General features: G+C 39.6%; 1 protein-coding gene across 4 annotated transcripts in view; it reads left to right on the top strand.

Moving 5' to 3' along the window:
• The window catches only part of Cdkl1 (cyclin dependent kinase like 1), a 59,419-nt gene that overhangs the window by 37,172 nt on the left and 5,032 nt on the right, over positions 1-17,215 (top strand). For all 4 annotated transcript variants that reach the window (XM_047542210.1, XM_047542211.1, XM_047542209.1 and 1 more), the window contains 4 exons: positions 6,247-6,319; positions 9,147-9,237; positions 9,838-10,038; positions 14,645-14,727. In XM_047542210.1, the coding sequence (XP_047398166.1) occupies positions 6,247-6,319; positions 9,147-9,237; positions 9,838-10,038; positions 14,645-14,727 (448 nt within the window). The remainder of the gene's footprint in view (positions 1-6,246; positions 6,320-9,146; positions 9,238-9,837; positions 10,039-14,644; positions 14,728-17,215) is intronic.

Here is a 17,215-nt window from a genome sequence, read left to right as displayed (position 1 = left end):
ACAGACCAACACCAAAAGTAGTAGAAGACAGGAAATAGTCAAACTCAGAGCTGAAATCAACGAAATTGAAACAAAAGAAACAACACAAAAAATTGACAAAATAAATAGTTGGTTCTTCGAAAAAATAAACAAAATTGATAAACCATTAGCCACACTAACAAAGAGAAGACGAGAGAAAACCCAAATTACTAAAATTCGGAATGAACAAGGAAATATCACAACAGACACGACTGAAATATAAAACATAATTAGAAGCTATTTTGAAAATCTATACTCCAACAAAATAGAAAATTTCAAAGACATCAACAGGTTTCTAGAGACATATGAATTGCCTAAACTGAACGAGGAGGACATACACAATTTAAATAGACCAATTTCAAGTAATGAAATAGAAGAAGTCATCAAAAGCCTACCAACGAAGAAAAGTCCAGGACCAGATGGGTTCTCAGCCGAGTTCTACAAAACTTTTAAAGAAGAGCTCATTCCAATACTTCTCAAAGTATTCCATAAAATAGAAGAGGAGGGAACCCTCCCAAACTCATTCTATGAAGCCAATATCACCCTGATACCTAAACCAGACAGAGACACATTGAGGAAAGAAAATTTCAGACCAATATCCTTAATGAACATCGTCGCAAAAATTCTCAACAAAATTTTAGCAAATCGCATACAAAAACATATTAAAAAGATAGTGCACCATGATCAAGTGGGTTTCATCCCAGGGATGCAAGGTTGGTTCAACATCAGGAAATCAATAAATGTAATTCACCATATCAATAGACTTAAAGTCAAGAATCACATGATTATTTCGATAGATGCAGAAAAAGCATTTGATAAAATACAGCATCCCTTCATGCTCAAAACATTAGAAAAAATAGGGATAGTGGGAACATTCCTTAACATTGTAAAGGCCATCTACGCTAAGCCCATGGCTAATATTATTCTAAATGGTGAAAAACTGAAAGCATTCCCTCTAAAAACTGGAACAAGGCAGGGATGCCCTCTTTCACCACTTCTATTCAATATCGTCCTTGAAACTCTAGCCAGAGCAATTAGACAGACCAAAGAAATTAAAGGGATACGCATAGGAAAAGAAGAACTCAAACTATCCCTATTTGCTGATGATATGATTGTATACTTAGAGGAACCAGGAAATTCCACCAGAAAACTGTTAGATCTCATAAGTGAATTCAGTAAAGTAGCGGGATATAAGATCAATGCACATAAATCTAAGACATTTCTATACATAAGCGATGAATCTTCAGAAAGAGAAATTAGGAAAACTACCCCATTCACAATAGCTTCAAAAAAAATAAAATACTTGGGAATCAATCTCACAAAAGAGGTGAAAGACCTCTACAATGAGAACTACAGAACACTAAAGAAAGAAATTCAAGAAAACCTTAGAAGATGGAAAGATCTCCCATGTTCTTGGATAGGAAGAATTAATATTGTCAAAATGGCCATACTACCAAAAGTGCTATACAGATTCAATGCAATTCCAATTAAAATCCCAATGATGTACCTTACAGAAATAGAGCAAGAACTTATGAAATTCATCTGGAAGAATAAAAAACCCAGAATAGCTAAAGCAATCATTGGCAGAAAGAGTGAAGCAGGGGGTATTGCAATACCAGATCTTCAACTCTACTACAAAGCAATAGTAACAAAAACGGCATGATATTGATACCAAAATAGAAAGGTGGATCAATGGTACAGAATAGAGGACACAGACACAAACCCAAATAAATACAATTTTCTCATACTAGACAAAGGGGCCAAAAATATGCAATGGAGACAAGATAGCCTCTTCAACAAATGGTGCTGGGAGAATTGGAAATCCATATGCAACAGAATGAAACTAAACCCCTATCTCTCACCATGCACGAAACTAAACTCAAAATGGATTAAGGATCTCGGAATCAGACCAGAGACCTTGCATCTTATAGAAGAAAAAGTAGGTCCAGAGCTTCAACATGTCGGCTTAGGACCAGACTTCCTCAACAGGACTCCCATAGCACAAGAAATAAAAGCAAGAATTAATAACTGGGATAGATTCAAACTAAAAGCTTTCTCTCAGCAAAGGAAACTATCAGCAATGCGAAGAAAGAGCCTACAGAGTGGGAGAAAATCTTTGCCAATCATACTTCAGATAGAGCACTAATCTCCAGAATCTATAAAGAACTCAAAAAACTCTACACCAAGAATGCAAGTAATCCAATCGACGAATGGGCTAAGGAAATGAATAGACACTTCACAGAAGAAGATCTACAAGCAATCAACAAACATATGGAAAAATGTTCAACATCTCTAGTAATAAGAGAAATGCAAATCAAAACCACCCTAAGATTCCATCTCACCCCAATTAGAATGGCGATTATCAAGAATACAAGCAACAACAGGTGTTGGCGAGGATGTGGGGAGAAAGGTACACTCATACATTGCTGGTGGGGCTGCAAATTAGTGCAGCCACTCTGGAAAGCAGTATGGAGACTCCTTAGAAAACTTGGAATGGAACCACCATTTGACCCAGCTATCCCACTCCTTGGCCTATACCCAAAGGATTTAAAATCAGCATACTACAGAGATACAGCCACATCAATGTTCATAGCTGCTCAGTTCACAATAGCCAGATTGTGGAACCAACCTAGATGTCCTTCAATTGATGAATGGATAAAGAAACTGTGGTATATATATATACAATGGAATATTACTCAGCCATAAAGAATGATAAAATTATGGCATTTGCAGGCAAATGGATGAAACTGGAGACTCTCATGCTAAGTGAGATAAGCCAATCTCAAAAAACCAAAGGAAGAATGATATCACTAATAAGTGGATGAGGACACATAATGGGGGGTGGGAAGAGTTAGTGTTAGGGTTAGAGTTAGGTTTAGGGAGGGGGGCAAGAATGGAGGAAGGAAGGACTGTATAGAGAGAAAAGAGGGGTGGGAGGGGTGGGGGGGAAGGGAAAAAATAACAGAATGAATCAAACATTACCCTATGTAAATTTATGATTACACAAATGGCATGCCTTTACACCATGTACAAATAGAGAAACGACATGTATCCCATTTGTGTACAATAATTAAAAAAAAAAAGAAAAAAAAAAAAAAAAAAGAAAAAGAGATGAGAACTATTGGGAGCTCTGAGCAACACTGTGGAGTCCATTATCTAGCTGGGCCATCCCAGTGTCAGAATCTTCAGATCTTTCCTCCATAATTTTCCCCTAAAAGATCCTCCAGTATTTTGTCTGGAGAATAACTGGGGAGCAGGTGATTGCCAGCTTTCTCACAGTCCCGTGAGGAGAGAGGGCTGGGGAATCTTAGCAGTCAGCACGTGATCCTGTTTTCCGAACTCTGTCCATGATCTTGGCCATGCCAAATGTCCTCTATTCCATTCCCTCCAGAAAACGAAACTCCAGCCTTCCATCTGGCAGGGGAGAGAGTGCTCCCTGTTGGCATGGAGTAGCAGAGGGGAATCTAAGGATTTAATTGTTTTCTAAGTAGATTCCCCACACTCCTTCTTAGTTCTCAGCTCCACAGAAATCTTGACTACTAGTACTTAAACTTTTGAAGATTCTTCAGTAAATGGTTAGTTCTGCACTTCTCCCTCTCTTGGCTTTTAGGATCTGTTAAGTCACTTATTCATTCAACTGCTTTCTGGATTCCAAAATGTGCTACTATTACGTATTCTCTGGAAAGCAGTTTAATGACTTGTGGGCTTCTGTCTTTAGGAAAATGTTATCAATGTTTTCTAATCAGGTTTGGGGAGGGGATGAAATGTGATGGGCTTGCTTAATTTATCATCTTAATTCAGAAGTCCTTTGAAGTTTCTGCAACTGACTTCTGTGACATTGCACTCTCTACAATCCATGCTCAACTCAGCCTCCCTTCCTGAGTTCCCCTCCTCTTTTAACCTTTGAACATTGAAGAGCCTCAGAACTTACCTCTGAATTCCTCTTTGTTATCTGTATTTACTCCTCAAGTGTTCTTATCCAGTTCTAGGCTCTAAATACCCTCAATGTGCTTCGGCTTCTCACATCTACGTGTCCAGTGGGGCCTTCCTTCTGAACTCATGACCACTTTCTCAAAATCCTCCCTTGGAGGTCCAGTAAATACTGCTTCTTCCCTTTCTCATATCCAATCTCTTGGACAGTCCTGTGGCTGTATTTAAAAATGCAGCCCACGTCTGGTCACTTCTTACCACTTTAACTCCTACTTCAGATATTTGCTTTCTGGACTACTTTATAGAACATAGCACCCCTCCCAGCACAGGGCTAACTCTTCTGTGTGTGTGTGTGTGTGTGTGTGTGTGTGTGTGTGTGTTGGGGTGGGGAGGGATTGGTCTGTGATTAACAGTGACCTAATGGCCTCTTCCAGGGACTAGAAGTGACATTTGTGGTCACCTTTAACACTACTACTCAACAGTTCCTTCTCTGGCTTCACACACACACACACACACACACACACACACGCACACACACACACCCTCCAATTCCAACCTAACACCACAGAATATAGTCTCTTTCTCTTCCTTTCTGTATTTGCAAGTCCCTTCTCCCACAGGGAAAACCTGACCTTGTTAACATCTCAGAGTGTTGCAGCTGAAGGGATCTTAGAATCTGAAGCCCCACATTGCAAAGAAGAAACTGAGTAATAAAGAAGTGAGTAGCCAGCCCAAGGCAACATGGCTTGGTTAATTTATGCATTTGAGAATTGTGTAATAATGTGCTCAGCATTGAAGGGCATTAACAGTATGCTATTATTATTTACTTTCAGATATTTCTTTTGGGAAATGAGTTTAGAGACATGTTGCCTGCATGGATAACCTTATATTAATATTTAATATATACAATAATTTGAATATATCCAAAATATATTGTTTTTTCTGGGCATAGTGGAGGCAGAGGCAACCTAAAATGTACCCTGCATAGTGACATTTTCCTAGGCCTTCTTTCTAGTACCTGTGCTTGTATGCCATGAGACCAAGAGAATTTGGAGAGGCCATATTCTAGCCCAGAGATATAATCTTGATGCAAAAATGTCCCAGCTATTCTTCCTAAAGGTGACCTCTCCATTTCCTTTGCGTTATCCCATTCCGTTTAAGCGTCCTCTGATCTACTTGAAAGGATTTCCTGAACATCTGGTCTGTGACAACAGTGGCCTTGTGGCCTCTCCCAGGGGCTAGAAGTGACTTTTTTTGCGATCACCTTTAACACAACTACTCAAGAGTCCCCCCCCCCCCCCGCCCCAGTTTACTTATTAGTTTTGGCTGAGGACCACAACAATAGCGTTTGATTCATAAAACATCAAGTTCAGCTGGTGGGTGGGAGTCTCTAAAAATAAACACTCTGTAGTCTATTTCACTCCTTGCCTCGGGGGTGGGGAAGAGATGCTCCCAGACAAAGGTGCTTTTTCCTAATTCACACAAGGCACCTGCTAGGATCTCTGACTGCACTGGTTAAATCAGCTTAGAGTCAGGTAAGAAGGGCTGGGGTCAGTGTATAGGGTTTAGATGCTATGACAGAGGAAAGAACAGAAAGATGTGGTCAGGATGCAGCTCGCTACAAGAGAATATTGGGAAGGAACCAAGATCTTATCTGGGTTTTTAATTATGATTGACTTTTGCTACGTGGTCTCATCAGTAAAAATCTTCATTACCTGAAAAACAAAACAAAACAAAAATGTCTGGAATATGGAGAGATCATGTGCCCACACATGGAAGATGAATTTTTTGCCAATGCCATTAGTTTGGGACAACTTGCAAAAATAAGTTGCATCTAAAAAAAAAAAAAAAAAAAAAAAAAAAAGAATAACAAAATTTAAAGAAGAATAAAAAATATAAGCAGCATCTTTTGTGCTGTATATTCATTAACTTTATACCAACAAAAAGTACCACATAGAAATGGAGCTGAAGTTTCCAGGCAGATTCCCAGTGGTGTATGAAGGTTGAGAACGGTAATCATAAATACTTGTTGAAATCCCTGTGGGTTTCATGGTCCCTTCCTATGGAAATCCATGTTTGTGTTTTGTTAACCTGCTGTCTCTAGAATTCAGCAGAGTGCCGGCTACCCACTCTTTACATTTGGAACTCATGGAATGATTGCCTATCGTGTGAGGTGACTGTGTGTCACCTGGGATTTTGCATTGCTGAAGCCTGTCTTGGTTTACATTTTCTTTTCTTGAGCTGAACTCCATGGCTACACTAAAGAATGTGTTTGTGTTGCTTCTTTATTTTTATTAGGGTACCAGAACATCTTGTGAAGAGTATAACTTGGCAGACACTGCAAGCTGTAAACTTTTGCCATAAACACAATGTAAGTCTCATGGTCTCCCTTGGAAAATCAGAAGCCTTCTCTTAAGCTGAGGAGAAACTTTGTACAACATTTTAAAAAAATATTTTCTTAGATGTTGATAGACCTTTATTTTTATTCATTTATTTATATGTGATGCTGAGAATTGAACCCAGTGCCTCATACATGCTACGCAAGTTCTCTACCACTGAGGCACAACCCCAGTCCCTATACAACATTTTTATCATACTTTTGTGAGTATAGTCTTCACCCAAACTTTCATTAACTTGGTTGCAGTAAGAGGCTAAAAATGCCAATCTAGCTATTCCTTTTTGCTCAGGTTTTATAAAACATGCATTTTTAAATGATTTTGAGAAACTAGTTATTTATTTAGAAACTTCGCAAACATAAGATGGAGATAACCCTACTCACTTGGAGTCTGTATTGGACTGGTACCACCACAGAGGTGCTGAAATTGGGAAGTGCTTCATGCCTGCTTGGTAGCAGTATACCCATTACAGTAGGTGGAGTCCCAAGCCCAGTGCACAAGTGCTTTGGTGAGATATGAGTGCTGAGTCAGAACAGGAGTAGCCCAGTTGAAGCCTCTGGTACTCCTGGTCACAGCTGGGCTGGCGAGAGACCCAGTGGACTGTTGCCCAGGTGGTGTGACTTCATGATTCTGGGAGACCAGCTGCTCCCTTGAGTACAATACTGCCCACTCCCTATGGAAACCAGATTCTAGGGCTGAGGTACAGCTCAGCCATAGAGAGCTTGCCTTCCATGTGAAGGCTTGGGGTTCAATTCCCAGTACCACGGAAAAGAAAACGAAAACAAAATATGAATTCTAGTGTTGGAACTTCATGTTGGCAACAAATACAACTTGATTGTAATCTGACATCCTACCAACTGTCAGGGTCAATTAAGCGGGTAGGGCTAAATCCTCTTCTTTGTGCTGTTCCATGTGATTTTTTCTGAAGCTGCTTTCCAGATGGAGAAAATATGAGTGTAGCCAGCACCTCTTTCTACTAAGCCTCCTTTAACCAAAGACTATAATCCTCGGCAGAGCTGGGGATGTGTCTTAGTGGCAGGCAGCTTGCCTAGCATGTGTGAGGCCTTGGGTTTGATCCCCAGCATTAAAAATAAAATAAAATATCATTATTGCATAGCAGTGAGGATGGGCACTTCATATTGCTAGTCACTGTTGAGCAATGGTTGGTAGTTTCCTGAAAGCAGGTTTTAGGATGAGAGAGACATGAAGGCCCTGGTGGAGAAGATCTGAGGCAGTAAAGACAAATATAATGCATACCACAGTTCCCTGGAGAGCCCCAGATGCTCTGTTTGGCTCCATGTGCTGTTGGGGGAGGGTGTAGAAACTTGTAAAGAATTCCCAGAACAGAATGGAAGCACATTCTTTTTTACAAGTACTTCTGACCATATGTTACCATGATATTCATGGAAGTATCCATTTATAGATAAATGCAAAGCCAGTGATAAAAGAGACCTCAGAGCCTAATTTTGAGAACTAGATAGATTATAATAAAATAATGAAAATATTGCCTCCCTTTCAAATTTTCTAGACTAATAAATATTTGTGGGGAAACCCGGATGTTGACCTCTCACCCTTAACATTCTTTGGAGTGAGAACCATTCAGGCTCAAAAAGAACTCCTGTCTTATCTCCAGATTCTAGAAAGTCAGGAATAACCCCAGGGCTTCAGGGTGCAGGCCAAAGGGGTCTCTGAGGTTGCAGAAAGAAACATTCCCCTGTAGAGAGAAAAATACTTGGGAGAAGGGAGGGTTATTAGGAATCCTGAGTGGTAATTTTGACCCAACTGAATATTTAAATGCAATTATTAATTAGGCTGTTGGTTTTATGGTCAAGAAAATTGTCATTTAATAAGAAAGTTGTATGAAGATTCTCAAATGTTCTTCTAATACCAATCTGTAAAGGAATGTAGGTCTGAAAACCACAGGTGATTGCAGTCTAAATTATGGAGCAGGAGGCACGTCCAAGGGGTGGATGCAGCTCAGTGAGCACTTGATGTGTTGTGGGACAGAGCTGACATCTAGCGACTCTCCCCAGAGGGTGAGGGCTGATGCCTATTGTTTATCTTGTCAGGGCAAATGGCAGAGCTGAAAGGGAGATCTCCTGGCAAGCTCATGGTTCCCACCCTTCTCCTCCCTGCTTATCTCAGCAGGCCCAGGGCTTGTCCTGTTTACCAGGCCAGCTGTGTTCTCAGCTCAGCACTCCATTGTGAATTCTGCTTATGCACCAACTCCACAGCTCCCGCAACCCTGACACAAGCCTCACTCAGAGCCTTTTACCATTTTCCCTTTCACCTACAGTCGTCAAATGAAAGGCAGGACTCCTAGTTAAATTGGAAGTTCAGATAAACAAGCCTAAGTTTTTAATATAGGTATGTTCCAAATACTGCATGGGACATACTTCTATTTTAAAAATTTTTTGTGGCTGGGGATATGACTTTGTGGTAAAATAGCTGCCTAGCACGCATCAGTCTCTGGGTTCAATTCCTAGCACCACAAAAAAAAAAGTTTTATATGAAATTCAAATTTAATCAGTTGCCCTATATTTTTGTTTGCTAAGTCCGACTGTCCTATTTTCATTATTCCTTTTATCCTTCGTGGTTCTTTTGAATCCTTTAGGAATTTGGGATGTTTTGAGCTCTAGGTATGGTACTATTTTTATTTTAGGCTGTTGTTTTGCTCTTATCCAACAGAATAATGAAAGATTCAAATGATTTATCCATTATTTGTTAAATGTTCAAATGTGTTATGCCTTATATTATGGTCACTCCTTTGTAATCTGATTTTGTTTTGGTTTTTGTAACTAGTGCATACATAGAGATGTGAAGCCAGAAAATATCCTTATCACAAAACATTCAGTGATTAAACTTTGTGACTTTGGATTTGCCCGACTTTTAAGTGAGTATTGAAGTTTTCTTTAGTTAAGTGTAAGAGATGGAAACGGTTTTGATATGGTAAATGATCTAGATGTTATATAAAGCTAGTTCTTGTGAATTGAAACCTAAGCTTGCTGTAAATTAGAATTCTGTAATTTCAGAATTCTGTAATGTATTTATAATTTGAAAATGTGTAGTCACATACAGTTGTTTTGATAGATATGTATGCTACATGTAAATTATTACAAAGTAAAGTGTTATTAAAAAGTATGCTATTTTGGTTTCTACCAGATTGTACTAAAATAATACTTTCCAGAAGTACTATTTTAGAAGAGTGGTATTCAACTTTAGCTGCAGATTAGAATCATTTGGGCAACTTTAAAAACTGATGTGCCTAAGCCCTCCCCAAGAATTCTGATATAATTGGACTGGGGTGTGGCCTAAGCATCAGTAATTTTGAAAAATACTACATTCCAAGTGATTTTAATGTGCAACCAGCATGGAGAACAGTAATTTCAAAAAGCCACAAGCTTGAGGGCAAACTTGCTTTCTTAGTTCTTTCCCTCCCAGTTCTGACTCCAGGTTTCCACTACTCTGTTTTCCATGTTCCATCACCGGCAAGCTGGACCAAGTGACTACTACACAGACTATGTGGCTACCAGGTGGTACCGCTCCCCAGAGCTGTTAGTGGGGGACATGCAGTATGGACCCCCAGTGGATGTTTGGGCAGTTGGTTGTGTCTTTGCTGAGCTGCTGTCAGGAGTACCTTTGTGGCCAGGAAAATCAGATGTGGATCAACTCTACCTGATTAGGAAAACCCTGGGTAAGTGATGTTTTTGTTCAACTATTTGGGAAACTGCATAGTTTTACCTATGTTGGTGCTGCAAGCAGAGCCAAGTTCCTGGCTGATCTGATCCTCTGTAGGGTTAGGAAAAGTCAACTGTTTAGTGAGCTATTTCATTGCTGTGACTAAATGATCTGACCAGCACAATTATAGAGGAGCAAAAATTTATTTGAGGGCTCATGGTTTCAGAGGGCTTGGTCCATAGAAGCTGGTTCCAGGTGAGGCAGGACCTGATGGAGGAAGAATGTGGCAGAGGGAAACAGCTCACATGTTGATCAGAAAGCAGAGAGAGAGAGAGAGAGAGAGAGAGAGAGAGAGAGAGAGAGAGAGAGACTGAGAGACTCCACTCTCCAGATACAAAATTTATACCCCATAGCCACGGCCCAATTCCCACCTCCTCCAGCCACACTCTACCACTTCAATTAATCCCATCAGGGAATTATTCACTGATTAAGACTTTTACAATCCAATCATTTCTCCTCTGAACCTTCCTGCATTGTCTCACATGTGAGCTTTTGGGAGACACTTCACATCCAAACCATAACAGCAACTTTGGATCCTCATTGAAATGGCTCTATTAAAGGTGTCCATGTTTGTTTTAATAATAGAAATTAACAATTATTGAATATTTACTAATTATCCAAAAGACATGAGATTTTCTCTTAAGCATAATTTAGACCAAGTTAATCTCTGAAAAATAATCATGGCAATAATAGGAACATTTCTGTGAGGGCTTAATATTTCACAGAATGCTTTCAAGGTTTGTTTCATTTACAGATGGGGTACCTCTTATCCAAAATGTTGGGGAACAGAAGTGTTTTAGATTTGGGATTTTTTTTTTGGAATATTTGCATATACATAATGAAATATATTAGGGATGGGACCCAGGGGTAAACATGAAATTCATTTATATTTCTGATACACCTTATACAGATATCTTGAAGGTAATTTTTTTTTCCTATGTGTTTTTTTATTGGTGCATTATTGTTGTCCATACTGGTGGTATTTGTTGTTACATATTCATACATGCACACAATACAAAATGTAACAATATAATTAGGCCAATAACACTCTCCAGTACTTCTTCCCTCTCTCTCGGCTTCCACCACTGGGTCCTTTTCCTCTACTGATCTCCCTTTGATTTTCCTGAGATCCATTCCCACCTTTCTTTTCCTTTTTCTTCTCTACTTCCCTATATGAGAGAAAAATTCAACCCTTAGCCTTCTGAGTGTGACTTATTTAGCTTAACATAATAATCTCTAGTTCCATCCATTTTCCTGCAAATGCCATAATTCAATTTTTCTTTATGGCTGAATAAAACTCCATTTTATATATATACCACATTTAAAAAAATCTATTCATTCCTGATGGAAACCTAGGCTGATTCCATAGTTTGGTTATAGTGAGTTGTGCTGCTATAATCATGACCATGCATGTATCACTGTAGTATAAAGACTTTAATTCTGCAATATCAATACCAAGGAGTGGTATAGCTGGGTCATTTGGTGGTTCCATTCCTAGCCTTTTCAGGAACCACCATACTGACCTCTGTAGTGATTGAACTAATTTGAAGTCCCACCAACAGTGTAAAAGTGTTCCTTTTTCTCCAAATCCTCTCCAGCAATTATTATTGTTTGTATTCTTGATGACTGCCATTCTGACTGGTATGAGATAAAATCTCAGTGCAGTTTTGATTTGCATTTCCCTAATTGCTAATGATGTTGAACATCTTTTGACATTTTTGTTGGCCATTTGTATTTCTTCTTTTTAGAATTGTCTATTTTGAGTTGATTTTTATGCAAGTGAGATAAGGGTCTGATTTCATTTTTCTACATATGGATAACCAGTTTTCCAAGTACCATTTTTTTAAAAGGCTGTATTTTCTTCAATGTATGTTTTTGACACTTTTGTCAAGGATTGTATGATTGTATCTGTGTGGCTTTGTCTATACTGTGTCTTCTATTCTTTATCATTGGTCTATGTGTCTGTTTTTATGCCAGTACCATGTGCTTTTTGTTACTGTAGCCCTGTAGTAGAATTTTTTTTATTTGTTCTATTTAGTTATATATGACAGCAGAATGCATTTCAATTCATTGTATACAAATGGACTACAACTTTTCATTTCTCTGGTTGTACATGAAGTAGAGTCACACCATTCGTGCAATCATACATGTATATAAGGGTAATGATGCCTGTCTCATTCCACCATCTTTCGCACATCCTGTCCTCTCCCCTTCCCTCATTCCCCTCTGCATAATCCAAAGTTCCTCCATTCTTCCCTTACCCACCTCTGCCCCGTTATATATCAGCATCCACTTCTCAGAGAAAACATTTGGCCTTTGTTTTTTTGGAATTGGCTTATCTGCTTAGCATGATATTCTCCAACTCCATCCATTTACCTGCAAATGCCATTATTTTATTTTTCTTTAAGGCGGAGTAATATTCCATTGTGTATATATACCACAGTTTCTTTATCCATTCATCTATTGAGGGACATCTAAGTTGGTTCCACAGTTTAGCTATTGTGAATTGAGCTGCTATAAACATTGATGTGGCTGCATCACTGTAGTATGCTGATTTTAAGTCCTTTGGGTATAGGCCCAGGAGAGGGATAACTGGGTTAAATGGTGGTTCCATTCTAAGTTCTCTAAGGAATCTCCACACTGCTTTCCAGAGTGGTTGCACCATATAGTATAATTTGAAGTCAGGTATTGTGATACCTCCAGCATTGTTTTTTTGTTTTTTTGGTTTTTTTTTTTTTTTTTTTTTTGCTTAGAATTGCTGTGGCTATTCTGGGTTTTTCTTCTTCCAAATCAATTTTTGGAGTATATTTTCTAGTTCCGTGAAGAATGTTATTTGTATTTTGGTGAGAATTGTATTGAATCTGTATATTGCTTTTGGTAGTATGGCCATTTCAACAATGTTGATTCTGTCTATCCATGAACATGAGTGGTCTTTCTGTCTTCTGGGGTCTTCTTCAACTTCTTTCTCCTGAAGGTAATTTTATACAATATTTTTAGTGCAGCTGTGTTTTGATTGCAATTGCATGAGATCACATATGTCAGTGCTTGACAAGTTTCAGATTCTGGAACATTTTGGATTTCAGGTTTTTGGACTGGGGATGCTCAATATGTATTATGATGTGGTAACTCATTTGGATGTTCCTAACTTCAACCTGCCTGACTAGTTTGAATTATTCAGACTCTATGTAGGAAGATTCCCAATGTTCTGTTAGGCAGAAAGACTGGCTCTTCTAATGTCACTTCTCTGGTCTTTCTTTCCCACCTCAATGCCCTTTCCTTTCTCCCTACCCTTGAGGGAGGTGGTAAGAGCAGAGGAGGAGAAAGAAGGGTAGGCAAGAGACAGATGAAAAGATTCATAGACAAAGACTGCCCTTTTCAGAAATCAGGGAGTTTAGATCATGCTTCCCTAAGAATCCCAGTTTAAAGCACAATTTTCCTCTTCCATAAACTCTTATAGCACCTACCATTGTGTCCTGCCTTGTACTGTAAGCTGCTTAATGATGGGATGGTGTCTTATATTTCTACTTATCAGCCACTGATATCTGCACATTGTAGACACCTTGCAGACCTTCCAGGGGCATCCGGTCTTCTGTGGATGTGTTTCCTCCAGTGATTGTAGGACACCCTCTGTGCATCATCCCTCCAGCTCTGATGGAAGGTTATTAGGGCACAGGGGATTGTACTCACAGGAAAGTCACTGAGGACTGGGACAAGCCATGAGAAGCTATATTTTGGCTGCTCCTCCAAAATGGAGGAATGTTTTAGATTTGAGTGAAAGGTAAAGTTCTAAAATCAGTAAACTTAGACAATTTGATGCCCTGGTGTAGTAACTCTAGTTCAGTCCAATGGCAACAGTCTGCTCTGGAAAGTGGGACTGGGTGTGCCTCAGGGATATCCTACTGAGTGTATCTTTATATTCTCTGAACAAATTTCTCTTTAAGTGTAATATCCCTAGAGTTTTATATAAGGATGATTTTAGTCCATTTGGCTGTAATGTGTACAGGATGAGCTTCCCATGTCCCCTGGAATACAGATATGCTCTTTTTTATTAATACATCACATAGTAAGTGCTTCTAAACAGTAGATGAAATGGCATTTTCGATTGATCACTAATTGGTGAAACAAGAAAAGGTGGTTTCAATTTGAAAATGTGTTCCTTCTGGCTAGAAAATTTTCCATGATTTCTTCCTTTCTTTCCTCTCTCCCTTTGAAAACATTTGTCAAGTGCCTTACAGTTGTTGCCCTTTTGTTACTTATTTTTAAGGCATTATTTTATTTGTGTGTACTTGAGTTGCTTCGTTTGGATTCCTCAAATACATTGTAACCCTCCAGGGAAAAACCTTACAGCCTTGGACTCCCGTTGCTTACCACTTCTCTGCCTAACAAAGTGCATTGCTTACTGCAGAGCTCAGTGTAGGCTGTTTTGCTTGAATGTTTCTCCTGTTTGGAAAAGAAAACTGCACCCTTCATACGTTCAGGCACAGACAGACACAGCTTCCTTGGAGGGAGACCATAGGTTAGTGTTTGTTAACCAATTTCACTTCCTTCTTTCTTTTCCAAAGGAGATCTCATTCCTAGACACCAGCAAGTATTTAGCTCGAATCAGTACTTCAGTGGGGTGAAAATTCCAGACCCTGAAGATTTGGTGAGTAATCCATTTTGGAGAGAGCTCTTCAGAGCAGGCTAACTAGCTAGGTCTTGGTAGTTACTCACTTGCCTGGGCCCTATGGCTCACTTTGTACTGGGAGTTTTGGCTAAGAGTAAAACAGAACATTGGAGCAAACTGGTTAGCAAGACCTTGGTTTGCAGTGCTAATTTAGATAACAGAGTCGTCATCCTGTTGGACAGGAATGCAGAACTGTCTGCCCCAGCTGTCCCTGTCTTTTGTCATTTTCATCAACTGATCCTCAGTAGCTCAGAGCCAGGCAACTTTTAGACAAACCCAGACACTGGCCCATGCAGTAAAAGATAACTACCCGACATTGTCCAGATTCCATATGCTACTGTTCCCTCATTCCCAGACCATGGGGGAAAACCATAATGAACTTACTTGGCAAGCTTCACTCTGGTGCCTGTCTTCTGTGGCCAATGTAGGAAAAACATTCTTTTTAAAAGGACTGAAATATTAAAAATGCTCATACCCTTAACCTACTTTCAACAATTTATCTCAATAAAACCATCAGATAAGGCATAAAGATGGAGTATTTAACAGAAACCATTTCCTGTAGTGTTCATGAGCAGATGATTATTATGGTACATCCAGGTGGTAGAACTATGAGATAGCCAGCAAAAATATTTAGATTTATATGTATTAATCTGAAAAAGTCCACAGTATATTGCTAAATGAAAAAAGTTTATAGAACAGCATGTATCATTTGACATAATTGAAATATTTAATAAAATATAATACATCAGTAAGGCCATGGGCTCTAGCTCCAGCACTGCCAAACAAAGAACATTTCAGAGTATAACTAAGGATTGTGAGACCCAGAGTTCCTATGGTCTGAGGAAGGTATTTTCAAACTGAAACTAACCCTCTCTTCCATTGATGACATTTTCCAGATGGAGGTTCCTCCTGTCCTTTCCACTTCTATCTCTTCTTGCCTCAGCCTCCTGGCTTGTCCCACAGCTAAGGCTTCCACTTCCCTACCACACCTCCCTTCCTGCACTAGGAAAAGTGGGCCATGCTGGGATGGAGAAGCAGGAATGAAATCTGGCATATGGGAGGTGACCCAACGGGCTCTCTTGTGACCTGTACATTTCCAGTTCTGCTCCAAATATCCCTCAGCAATTTCCTGTTCAATTGTCTACTAGTGAAGTTTCAAAAACAGTCCCGGTTTCATAAATGCAAAAAGCTTCCCATGGTGTCCCAGAGGTTGTCTTGCAGGAGATTTCCTGTTGACAGAAACACAGGAAGAAGCAGTGCAGGAGCTGCACTCGTTGGACATCTGTGCTCCAGTCCCTCTGCTGGTCAGTAACCCTGACTAGGGAGGCTCACTGGCTTCTGGGGCTGGGAGACTGGCTCAGCAGGCAGGATGGGCCCTGACATCTCACAGCCAACCAGCTGGCCTCAACCCAGGCACTGTTGCTGAGACAGCAGAGCCTGATGTGAGTAATGTCATGTCAGTTCCCAGCGGTGCTCACATTCAACACACAGAGCAAAAGAAGTATTTAGGCTATTAGGAGTTGGTGGGGGGGGGCACTCAAGGACTAAGAAAGATCAGCTTCCCCCTCCTGTTGAATATAGGGAACTCCAAAACAGAGGCTCTTTTCTCTTCTCATTAGTGATTAACATGTGCACAATCAAGAATTAATTGCTAGGGGCTGGCTCCCTGTCTAAATAGCACTGTGCTCTGAAGCTGGACCACCACAGCTTCAGAACTGTTTCATTAGATGAGCCTGGTCAGTGGCTCCAGTCTGCAGCTCACACTCTGCCATCTTTGTATACAAAATGTACTGTGGTCATTTATTTTGCTCAACTTGGCTGCCTCTTCTTATTTTCTCAGCATCCCTCCTTAATTAGCCTTTGTCAGTGGTATGTCTCTTTAACTGGCCTATTTTTCTGCCTGACATGCAGCAGCATTCCTCACATTTATATTGTTATTCCTGATTGACTCCAGCATATGACTGGAGCAAAATAGCCTTATATGGCCAAAGGGAGATTGGTGAATGCTGGCTGAAGAGACTCTTTAAACTGTGAGCTGATCAGAGAAACAGCAGGCTCTTGTGGGAGGAGACAGCAGTGTTTATTCCAGAAGTCTAAGAAGCATCTGTTCACCTGGGTAGGGGGAAGAAAAATCTATTTTGAAACTCCCTTATAATAAATGTTATATAATTAGAGACCCTTTTATAATGCCATTATACAGTCCAAAAATTATTCTCAGGGGCTGGAGTTGTGGCTCAGTGGTAAAGCACTTGCCTGGATGTATGAGACCCTGGGTTTGATACTCAGCATGACATATAAATAAATAAAATAAAAGATCCATTGACAATTTAAAAAAATATTTTAAAAAATTATTCTCAGGAAAGACAGGTTATATAAATTGAGGCAGAAAAAAATACAATTGCTCAGCAAGCATTTATTGTTGTTCTTTTTTCTTTCATTAGTATTTACTTATTTGCCATCCTCTTGA

Source organism: Sciurus carolinensis, chromosome 2, assembly GCF_902686445.1.
Source record: "Sciurus carolinensis chromosome 2, mSciCar1.2, whole genome shotgun sequence".
NCBI lineage: Eukaryota > Metazoa > Chordata > Mammalia > Rodentia > Sciuridae > Sciurus > Sciurus carolinensis.
Note: the sequence above shows the minus strand (reverse complement) of the source record. Positions and strands in the feature narration are given on the sequence as shown.